At 39.7% G+C, this 12,469-nt stretch overlaps 1 protein-coding gene across 3 annotated transcripts in view; it reads right to left on the bottom strand.

Annotated features, from left to right (window-relative positions):
• Nucleotides 1-12,469, bottom strand: part of TRHDE (thyrotropin releasing hormone degrading enzyme) — a 222,854-nt gene that overhangs the window by 103,365 nt on the left and 107,020 nt on the right. For all 3 annotated transcript variants that reach the window (XR_012042899.1, XM_072863690.1, XM_072863704.1), the window contains exon 6: nt 11,839-11,976. Coding sequence is in view for 2 of the 3 variants with exons in the window: in XM_072863690.1 (XP_072719791.1) it covers nt 11,839-11,976 (138 nt within the window). In the remaining variant the exon portion in view is untranslated. The remainder of the gene's footprint in view (nt 1-11,838; nt 11,977-12,469) is intronic.

Raw genomic sequence — 12,469 nt, 5'->3', positions numbered from 1 at the left:
AAAACAAGGCTCACACCACATACAGGTACTCACAAAGGTACCATTCTTTCATAAAGAGCTCCTGATTTAAGATGAGAATCAATAGACAAAGTTTCATGGCCACTAATATATACCTGATATATACTAGGCTGTTTTGTTTTTTTTTTAATTGAACCAGTCACATTATACACACATTAAATAGCTCCCTCCTTAAAGTATTTACCCTGAGCTATAGGTGAGGTGCCTTGTCAAAGACTTTTAAATCCAGTGTCTACTGACTCTCCCCAAGAACTTCAGCTGGTTAGTGAGACAGAATCTCCCTTTGCAGCAGTTACGTCCAGGCAAGAACAACATATTTATCCATGTGCTCAGTTATCTTACTCTTTGTATCCTATAGAGTCCCCACCTTGCTGGAGAAGGAAGTCAAACTCATCAGGACTTCCCCTGGAGCTCTTTCTGTACAGTGGCCATTTGTAAGGATGGTCTATGTCCTACTGCCAGAAGTTCTCCAGCTCCACATCTGGTTACCCTCAGAAGGTGCAGGTGGATGCCAGACAGCTCTTCCGACTTCCTAACAACTAATTCAGCTCTTTTAGTTAGTGTTTCCCATATGCCTACCTCAAATTGATAGTTCCCGCAGCCTATCTGTTACAAAGAATAAACTGAGCATGGGAATCAACCCATTCTTCAGCAGGGAAGTCCAATACAAATAATTCATTGCACTTCTCTGCTATATCCTTAAAAATCTGAGTCCCCCTTTTACAATTTGGCCATGACGTGGCCCCTCACCCAGTAAGCCAGAGCCATACCTGCTGTATACACTCAAGTCAGGCATGAACTGCCTTAGCAGAATCACTTAAGATGACACAAAAAATTTCATATTTTGGCTATGTTTTGAATAATGGTTGAAATGTATCTTTTCTTCATGAAACGTGCTGAAGAAAGATTTTTTAGAACTGCAAATGTAAGAAAAGCAGCATACAGGTTGGGTTTTTTTCTTAAAAATGTTTAACACATTTTTACAGTACTGTCAAATAGAAGCCTAAGTGTATTTGCAATCAAATGGGTTCTTAAGTAAATGAGTATAATTTTATTTCAGTTCAAATTCCTGATTTCATACATTATTCTATATTTCTCAAAAACTTAGATAATTCTGTGATTCTAAGTTCATTTCAAATATTAGAAGAGCATGTTACCAAGCACTCATACAAAGACTGCACATTTGCACATTATTTTTGTAATGTGAACACTAGCCAACAAGTAATATCCAAGTCACGTTTTCCAAAACAATCATTCTTTGTTGGTACTAAGCAACCACAGCTGGATGCCCCATGAAATTTAGCTTATTGGGAAAAACACAGCATGAATTAAAGAGAAAGAACAATGTACATCAAACATGTAGCAAAAACGTGACATTTAAAAAAGAACTTATATAAGATTAAAAAACAAAATTAAATCTATCAAATCCTGGAGAAATTTAACACAAAAAATATGTTTTGACTAAGTCACATCTGCAGAATTTGCTCAAATGCAGATACAGAATAGTGTATATGTGTGTAAATGAATTGTTTAAAAACTTGGTCAACTGAGCTGCTGTGTTACACTACATGCAGTGCACTGAATTAACTGAATTGTTACCCTCAGCACATTAAAGAAGAGGACCAACAGATGCAAGAAGTCTGGCTGTAATGTCTGTTGAGTGACTGGTGTGACCTTAAGCAAATCAACGGACATCCCTGAATTCTCCTGTAAGAACAACTGAAAACTGAGTAACCACTTTCAAATCCAGATGTTGCACTTAAACTGTGCTTCCTTAAGCAAACATATTCACCGTACACTTTTTCCTTTTTCCCCAAGAGGAGAAGTCCAACCATTCCTCAGCTCACACTCAGAAGGTCATGCTGAAATCTATTTTACCTTCCTACCTTTGTAATCTGAACCGTCTTTGATGGTATATCGCCTTACCCTGATAGTCGTGGAACAAGCGTGTCCTGTTTATGCCATCAGTTACAACATGGTACTGTGGCGGGCTCCTGAGAGACCTCTGATAAAGTCCTTCTATCGAGCTGTAAAAGCAGACATAATTGCAAAGCCTTCTCTGGAATTCTTCAGCTGTCTCTATCCAAAATATCTCATCTCTGGGAACTGCAGAAGTACTCACTGAGAAATTATTTTCAGGGAATTAATTAGACTGTATCATGAGTCACCAGCACTAAATCCCTCTTTCATTTTCAGAAACTGAGCACTGTAATACACCAGTTTGGCTATTTTCTGTATTCTCGAACAACACCTCCAAATACTACAAGAAAAATGAAGCTTAATGCATGTGAATTTGATGAGTGTGAATGCTTCCTTATTTGATTAGGATAACAGAATGTATTTGTTTAAACAAGTAAACATGCGCCTATGATTTCCTCCCTGCGGCAGAAATGTAAAATGTTCAAATGAATTCCTAGAGGCTTTCCCTTTGGAAAACCCACGTGAAAGCTGTAATAAGTAAGGAAGGAGATAGGTATATGCAGATTATGAAGCATACCAGTAAAAAATGTAACAATACAAGCCTAATCCTGAAGTTTTTAGTCCAGGCCATCATTTAGTGACACACTGAAGTACCTTAAACACATAAGCAACCCAACTTAAATTCACAGAATCACAGAATCATATAGGTTGGAAAAGACCTTTAAGATCATCAAGTCCAACCGTAAACCTAACACTACCAAGACCACCACTACACCATGTCCCTAAGCACCTCATCCAAACGTCTTTTAAATACCTCCAGGGATGGTGACTCAACCACTTCCCTGGGCAGCCTGTTCCAATGCTGGACAAGCCTTTCAGTGAAGTAAAATTTCCTAATATCCAGTCTAAACCTCCCCTGGTGCAACTTGAGGCCATTTCCTCTTGTCCTCTGACTTGTTACTTGGGAGAAGAGACCGACTCCCACCTCTCTACAACCTCCTTTCAGGTAGTTGTAGAGAGCAATAAGGTCTCCCCTCAGCCTCCTTTTCTCCAGGCTAAACAACCCCAGTTCCCTCAGCCGCTCCTCATCAGACTTGTGCTCCAGACCCTTCACCAGCTTCGTTGCCCTTCTCTGGACACGCTCCAGCACCTCAATGTCTCTCTTGGAGTGAGGGGCCCAAAACCAAACACAGTATTCGAGGTGCGGCCTCACCAGTGCTCAGTACAGGGGCACAATCATTTCTCTACTCCTGCTGGCCGCACTATTTCTGATACAAGCCAGGATGCCATTGGTTTTCTTGGCCACCTGGGCACACTGCTGGCTCACATTCAGCCGGCTGTCAACCAACACCCCCAGGTCCTTTTCTGCCTGGCAGCTTTCCAGCCACTCTTCCCCAAGCCTGGAGCATTGCATGGGGTTGCTGTGGCCCAAGTGCAGGACCTTGCACTTAGCCCTGTTGAATCCCATACAATTGACCTCGGCCCATCAATCCAGCCTGTCCAGATCCCTCTGTAGAGCCTTCCTACCCTCAAGCAGATCAACACTCCTGCACAACTTGGTGTCATCTGCAAACTTACTGAGGGTGCACTTGATGCCTTTGTCCAGATCATTGATAAAGATATTAAACAGAACTGGCCCCAACACAGAGCCCTGGGGAACACCGCTTGTGACCGGCCGCCAACTGGATTTAACTCCATTCACCACAACTCTTTGGGCCCGGCCATCCAGCCAGTTCTTTACCCAGCGAAGAGTACACCCGTCCAAGCCATGAGCAGCCAGTTTCTCCAGGAGAATGCTGTGGGAAACCGTGTCAAAGGCTTTACTGAAGTCTAGGTAGACAACATCCACAGCCTTTCCCTCATCCACTAAGCGGGTCACCTTGTCGTAGAAGGAGATCAGGTTGGTCAAGCAGGACCTGCCTTTCCTGAACCCATGCTGGCTGGGCTTGATCCCTTGGTTATCCTCTACATGCCATGTGATGGCACTCAGGATGATCTGCTCCATCAGCTTCCCCAGTACCGAGGTCAGGCTGACAGGCCTGTAGTTCCCCGGGTCCTCCTTCCAGCCCTTCTTGAAGATGGGCGTCACATTTGCTAATCTAATACCACAGCTTACGCACATAAAATTAAGCACTTAACTACGTACTTGGCTGAATTTGGGTCTGACTGGTTTCCCTGCACTTGGTAATAAATTGTTAAAAAGTAAGGGACTACATTCATTAAAAGGAGCCCAAAAAAACTATCCCTACCTGATTTTAACAGTACAGACTAGAAAAAAAAAAATCAGTAACTTATCTTCTTTAGCTTTTAAAGTAATACAGAATTTCCAGTTGATATTTGCTTATCAAGCAGTGCATACCCACAAGTTAATGTGTTGTTGATACTCAGCAATAAAACCAGGATACAATTTAATAAACAAATTAAACTTACACTATTTTTAAAACTTTACATACAGTGTGGATAAGCCAATATTTTTAAAATCAGCAAATATACCTACAAACCTGTAATGTACCATGCTAAATCATCAAAGATGCATAAAGGCATCTTATGTTGTTTTTATAGATTGTATGGCCATTTATTGGATGCCAAAACATCACTGAAAAACCAACATTATATTCAAGGAGAGCTTTTCACTGGGAAATCATAATCATTTTCTATTCTGATGAACACAGCTGTTCTAGGGCTGGATAATACCAAAATGGTCAGATGGTAAGATGAGCTTTGGTGAAATGTTTGTCTTAGACATAAATTCTGTTGCAAATTTTAGGAACATGACACAATGAACAAAATTCAGGGGTAAATGACCATAACTAATCATGTTCTTGAGGTGGATATTGTCACATCATTTTCCTTGAATAATAAAACGTATCAGTCACCTAGACAAAATGCTATCGGGACTCCATTTACAACAGGAGTTTTATTTAGCCTCACCACCAAAATCTCTCGTACATGTTCTGACACCACTGACAAGGACAAAAGCACGTTATACTTTTTCATTAACTGCTTGTAGGAGGAAATCCTCAAGGATGGACAAACACAAGAGGTTGATGACATTATTTATGTTGATGGGCCAGCATCAGAAGTTAAGTAAGTAGCGAATAAACTAGTGCATCTTAAAATCCACTATATTAAGAATCTCTTGTAATAATACAACTGGCTCCACAAATCCATGTTTTCCATTAGGAGTAACGGACAAAGATTTTCCCTTTTATGATGAATACTTACAGAAGTGTTTACATGGTCACAGTTACTTCACTTCAAAGAGGAAATGCGTCACCATTTTACCAACCAGATCCACAGAGAATTCAAAAGCAAATTAAGTAAAATAATACTCAGAATTTGTGATGATTCTCCATTGATGACTGCCTTGGGGATCTGATAGTTATCTATTAATCCAGCCAATGTGTTCTGTAGTGATGTGGTATAGCACCATTTTTTTTTTAACTAGAGTATTATGCCTTAATAAAACAAAGATTTTAAAAGTCTATGTTTCAACACAATTTATCTTTACCAACCACACGTTTAATCTCGTCAAAGATTGCAATCAGGTCTGTTTGACCAGGTTTGTTTCCAGAAGCATGAAAAATAATATTCCTTTTTTTTTTTTTAGTTCACTAAGTACCACAGAAGAATCTCAACCCATTTGCCTAAGACTGATTTGCAACTACATATAATTAAACATGCCATTCCACTTTCTCTCTTTTAATACCTCTTTTAAGCTTCAGAAATTATCCAGTACTTAAACATACCTTTAAAAAACAACAACAACAGAACAGTGTGGCAGAGGTTGTTCCAGAGAGTTCCCTCCTGAATAGAGGGCCTGCAGGATCATATTTTGATCAAAATATTGATCACATTTTAATGTCAAGTGTTTTTTTCCTTTTACTCTATTTCATTACCTCCAGTTTATTTTCTATTTCAAATTCTTACAATTTGTTCCAAGTTACTTTAACACTTGTAATTGGTGCTCTTGTTTTACTGATCTGAACTAGGATGTGTGTCAACAAAAGTCATCCCTTGCCTTTACTTGGGCATTGTTGTTTTTGGACTCCTTCAGGGAAAAAACAGAAACTACCTGTAAAGGCTTACAAAGGTACTTTCTGCTTTGCCCTTTGCTGAAAATTACCATTACAAAGTAGAGCCGGAGAAGCAGAAAAGGCAAGTGCATTTCAGGAACTCTGGTGCATAGGCTGGTACCTCCATGTACATCCACCTTTATCAATGCTTTATTTTAAGCCATGGAAACATCTGAGACACAGATGCACTATTCTGTTCCTTCTGCTCCCCGCCAGGGAAAGAAGTATGAGAAATGATGGCAGGGCACAGTGTCATGAGCCACCGTTGCCATTTCTGCTTTGATCACCTCCTCCAGCCCTTGGGAGCTGCTATTTGCTGCTGCCTTTCGATGGGAAACAGGCAGAAGACAGTCTTGTACCACAACAGGTTGCATCTTCCCAATTGCACTACCTTGACTGAGCAATCTAGTCTAACGAGCTCTTCTTTAAAATAAAATGCTTTTATTAACATTTGTGCTCCATTTTTAGTATTTTCAATCAAACCCATATACAGTTCTCCCCAGCATGGGGAACATAACGCTCCTGAAGCACTGTAGGTGTGTAGCTGTTTATATACCACACAGTGATTTCTATGTTTCTTCTCCAGAAAATACTATCTTAGTATACACCAAACGGTGTAAAAAGTTAATGACAGTTTGTTTTGAGTCAGGAAGGTGCTCAAATGCCCTATTTAAGACAGGAATTTTAAGTATCTTGAAGCACCTGCCTAGTTTTACACACTAGCACCCACCAGCTGGAGTGGGACAGCCTGCATAATTGAAGTCAGGCACTCTTGGGATGGCTCTGAACTTGAACCTAAAGGTTTCACCAACTCTGAGTTTCAATGGCTTTCATATTGGAAGCAGTAAAGACCTACAACCTTTTTATCTAAGCAGAAAGAAATTATTTTCATTACAAAATACTTCTTCTGTTACGATACATTACAAACAAATGGCTCCTGAAAGCACCTTCTGTAATCTGGGCACTGACCTGCTGCGCTCGCAGCAGAAACCAGCATCGCGCAAATGTGCACCCAGGACTTAATGGCATTCACAGATGACATCACAGCTAAATTAGTCAGGGAAAACAAAAAGCTCTCCCTTTACACTGCGGTAAGGGAACGGATTGCAAAGCCACCTGGACTGTATTGTAAGGCTTTTTTAACTAGCTGGATGCCATCTTATGTTACTGATTCAGTTATGTGAATATTTAAAAATAAAAACTGTTTTGCTATATATTACTATTTATAAGTATTTCTCTAGTATTTCTTTCACTGTTAATGAGCTGCTCTCACTTTTCTGTGGTCATTTCATAGATGCACATTGCCACAATTTCATTGCACTCATGAACTGAGCGGATTTCACTCCGATACGAATCCTGATTTTACTGGGCAGAATAGATGTTTTGGGGTTTTTTTTTTCTTTATTTTTTTATTACTGCGCCAATATCCTTCCCAGTGCCTGAGGAACAGAAGTAAAAAGCACACAGTTTTTGGAAAGCCTTTCCAGTGAGTGCAGTTAGCCCTCCTGTTCTTCCACATTCTTGCAGAACATGTTATGCTGTGAAGTTTCAAAGACAATTACACTCAAAATGGTGAGCAAGCCATTGCTTTCAATTTCTTAAATTCTCCTTTGCCAGAACTGTTATTGCAACATACAGGGAAGCTGAGCATTTTTCTTTGTGCAAATTTTTAGTTGAACAGATTTCCTAACACAGAACATTGTCTTTGAGGGGAGGCAGGGAGCATGGTCCCCCTTTAATAATATTAGAAATGTATCTTCCTTCCATCACTCAGACACAGAAAGCAGGAAAAAGCATTTTTAAAGAAGTGGCACAGAGTTAAGAAGGAAAAGGAAATTATACACACAAAGGTTTAGGAAATAATGAATTGTTTGCATTACAAAGCCAGGGCCAGTAACTGATCTCACTGCTGAGGTTAATTTTGCTTACAGGAAGGGGAAAAAAAGCAATATTCTCCTCTATTCCAGTCATCCTCTTCCTTGTTTTGATTATTGTTTGTCACTGGAGAAGATATATTCTACTGGGGGTACTTTTATAGTTGCACTCCATCATACTGGTCTTGCCTGCTCTGATTGCTGCCAGAATCTCCAACCAGTACACTTCAAAGCATGCAGCAGGCTGATGGAAAGGACTTCAGATATTATCTGGCTCTCTACAGTGTCCTTGGTGCCCTTTCATCCCTTCTCTTATCTGGCTGTGACTGCTCTGTCACATCTAGAGCTATGTCTCCTTTAGTTCTGCCTGGGATCTCTCTCCCTCACACTGTTCGGGGTCTGGCTGCTCCCTTTGAGATGCAGCTGTCTTGTTTCTCCATTTTATTACAGCTGGTTGTTCCTTGCTGATTGTTGCTCCTCGTGTTATTCTTGCTGCACTCTCTCCTCCTCTGTTGATGCAGCTCTCCAGGACTATGATTCCTGCTGTCAGTTATTTCTGGTGTGGAAAGGCTGTCACGCTTTTTGCTTTGATTTAACAATTCTCAGATCCACTCTTGTGTTCAACAGGCTATATTTCCTACTGCACTTGGGATATAACCACTTTTCCCGTCATCGTGGGAGGACACTCTCTCACTTCCAGCTGCACTACGAAGACATATCCACTCTCTGATGTAACTTGAGAGCCTTGAATCATCTATCAGTACTGTTTATTAATGAACTATCACGACTTCTCATTTTTCTCTACATATTTGTGACCCTAGTGGAGGATGACACGCTCCTATCTGTGGAATGACTAGTAGAATGCTTTTGAAAGAGGCAAACATTACCCTCAACAGCTTAAGGAAAAACATTGTGTGCTGGAGGGTTGTAGCGCCTGTTTCACTCTTCTCGTGGGATTACCTGAATACCACTCTTCAGGGGTTTATGTCATGAGATTTCTTAACATGTTCAATCACTGAGGATAAGAAAGTGGAATTGAAAAATATATTCAACTCCGAGGCATTTAAATAGCACAGTTTCAATGGTCATCTCTGAAGGGTATAGAAAAAGAAAGAGGCATATCTTTAAAATTACAGCAGAGTGTCTAGCAGAGATGGGCACTTTAATGGTGTCTAATTGATTTATGCCATATTGATGACAGTAAAGACAATCAAATTACAATGACATTCTATGACTGTCATTTCACTGAACAAAAATTAGATGGGAGAAAATTTCATCATTTCAATATCGTGCAGAAAATCGTGAAGAGAGAAAAGAGATCACATGGACAATCCAAGGTCCCAGGAAGCACAAGGTGGACATTTAAAAACAAACTAAAATAGAATGAAAAAAAAACCCATACCAAAATGTAGGGAAAAGATACTGCACATAGTGCTAGACTGTTTAAAAATGAACATTTTATTTAAGACAGTAGAAAAGTCCTCACTGATGTTCCTGATTCAAAGTTTACTAGAGTCAACAGAAAAAATTTCCCAGAACTACATACTTGACAGCAGTTTAAAAATTAAGTTAGCAAACAACCAAAAAGCCATCCCAGAAACACCAGCGACAACATCCCTCCAGCAGGGCTCATTGTGTAAGGAGGGCTTTGAGGCACCTGAAAATATCTGAGCACACACCTGACCAGGTAAAAGCCTTCAGTATAATTTTACAGTTTGGATTTTATTGACATACCACTCATCACAGTATTTATATGGGCCGACACTGGAGAGCTAGAAGTATAGGCAAATGTTCTGGCTATCTAATAAATGAGCTTGTTTCCCTAGTTGATTTTAAATGTAAGCTATGCACACACGCATACAACTTTGCATAGGAATGAAGCAATGTTAAATTTGCTCTAATGTATCCTCAGAAGGAAACAGTGTCAGGTGTTTGGAAGAAGGTACAGAAACAGTGAAAAGAGCAGCTACCAAGTCAGTCGGGAAAGTTTCTTCCTATTAGATATTGCTTGTGTCTAAAACAAAAGGATGAATGGTTACAGAGAAGAGCAGACAGACAAATTATCAGACAGGAAAACAAAGACTTCATAGGTGAAAGAGTGGGTCTTTTAATCTCCTCACCTATGAAGGTGTGTAAGTAAATTCTTCCATTGCCATTCCTCAAGGTGGTTTGCTAGATCTGGTAACTGGGTTCAAAATCTACAGGATCAGGCCCTGCTATGAACACATTCAGTGTCACCTAGGGTTCAGGAGAGTTGGCCATCAGAGAAGCTGAGTGGAGACGCTGTTGTATCCACTGGGCATGGCCACTGTTACACTGAAAAAGGAACTTTTAAATGGACAGATACAAGACAGAGATTGTACTCTAAGCTGCACAGAAAACAGAGTGATCCTATTAGCCTGCATAAAATAGCTAACAGTATACAGATGTGTCCTGCTGTCCTATTTGTCATCTCAATGCAAATGAAAATTACTTAATGTTTGTGAATTGTTCATAAGATGAAAAGATAAGTGTCAAGTATTACAGTTTACTGTGTGATATTACTATTATCATATTAATTAGAAAAATAATTAGCTTGAAATACTAACATACTGATGTGAGATAAGCCTCTGAACCTACCGAGGTTCAGCTATCACCAGCAAACATATGATTGAAACATTTAAACAATGAGAATACTTCAGTATGCTAAAAGCTGCTGGCTATTATAGCTTAATTGACCAAGAGTAATGTTTTCAAAGCCAGCTAAGGGATTTTTGAAAACGTTACTTGGGCTCTTGAGCAACTCCAGCATTTAAAATATTTTCCTAAGTATTTTGTGTTTGCATGTTACATCCTATACCTATTACATGGACATATCACACACACGCTCATTTGCCCACCCTTAAAGGCATAAGATCCTTTCATGGAAGAGGATCAAGTTGAAGTTATTGCTGACTGGGAATAACAAATGGCTATAAGAGAGGATACACCTCTTTTTTAGCCCAGACTGAGCACTGGATGAACTGGAGGCTCAGTAGGCAAGTCAGTGCTATGCTGCTGCTGTCTTGTTACAGTCTGATGTTAGGCAGCTAATGATGCAGAAGAAAAGATTATCAAATGCAAAAGTGATAATCAAAAGACTCTTGTAACTGAATCGTCAGCAGACAGCTCCAGTACAGCCTTCGTAGTGGAAGGCTGCAGGCAGCAGCCTCTGCGCCACACATCAAGCGCGTTTGGTCATGATATTAAGGCACAGTATTAAATATCATACCATGTAGTAGAGAATAATCATGTGGTATGATGGAAACCACCAGCTTTTGGACCATATGCTAACAGCAAGCCCAGTCGTATGATGGAGAAGGTGGAAGTATGCAGCCCTCTCACTCCTGCACAGAAGCTGTTCAGTCCCAAAGCTGGCCAAAAGGCTTTCTATTCATTGAAATACAATTTGAAATTGCCTGAATTTAATACATATTCCTTCACCACCCCAGAAGGCAGTTCGTCCACTCTCACTGTTCAGCAATGACTCCAGAGTTTTCACTAGCTGACAGAAAAATTCTCACGCATAGAAAAAACAGGAAAAACTTTACATTTAACTTTAGCACTTCCAGGTTTTCTAGAGAGTTTCGACAGGACAAAGACTACACATCCTTCTGCTTTTTAGAGCATCTAACACAATTCAGACACTGCCACAAAATAAATAGTAATAAAAAACCCCAAATCTTCTTGCTGAATTCTGACAGCCTTCCAAGTTTATTTATAACGTTTAATAACACTGCATGTGTTGAATGTAATTGGCTAAAATCACTGTAGTATATTCCAAATATATTCCACACAAATTAGTTTCCCAACTAGCAGCCACTGTAGTGTACATATTTTTACAATGGTATTTGTTTTACAGATAGAACATGATCTTCTAATAGCTACTGACATATCTATATATAGAGATAGATAGGTTTAATTAGTCTCACCTTTTTATAGGCAATCCAGTCAAACACCCTGTCAATGTCTGCGGCTTGCTGCACCTCCTGGGATACTGGATGTGAACTGGCCAAACCATCCAGCAACATCACTTCATGTAGGACATCTGTCAGAAATCTCTGCTTTTCCTGAAATACAGCATATGCAGTAGTATTGCAGACAAATACACATTTGCAACAATACAGAAATGATGCACAGTTATCAGAGGCAGTTGACTAATATGACAGTTGACTAAAATCAGACCTTCTGGTTTGAATGTAAGCCAACATGACCTCCCACAATCTTGAACAGGTATACGGAAAAGACTCTGACTTGAGATCTTTTGCTGCAATGAAACTTGACTGAAATTAAATTAAAGACTATTAAATGAATGAAAATGTATCTGTAGGTGCAGACTGCAATTCTGATTATGACTATTCATTCACAGTTACGAGGGGTGGGGAGAGAGGCAAAGTGGTGTAGTCTTCAATCACAAAAACATATGGATGCTACAAGTCGTCGAGCTCATTACATAAGCAGGTACAAACCTTTTGACAGAGACAGGTAAATACAATTATTACTGCTTTATTTACTGAAGTTTAAGTCACTTGGTTCTTAGTGCCAAGTTCACCCGGGAGGTCG

Source organism: Ciconia boyciana, chromosome 1 (assembly GCF_034638445.1).
Source record: "Ciconia boyciana chromosome 1, ASM3463844v1, whole genome shotgun sequence".
Classification (NCBI taxonomy): domain Eukaryota; kingdom Metazoa; phylum Chordata; class Aves; order Ciconiiformes; family Ciconiidae; genus Ciconia; species Ciconia boyciana.
The sequence above is the reverse complement of the archived record's forward strand: the minus strand, read 5'-3'. Positions and strand labels throughout refer to the sequence as shown.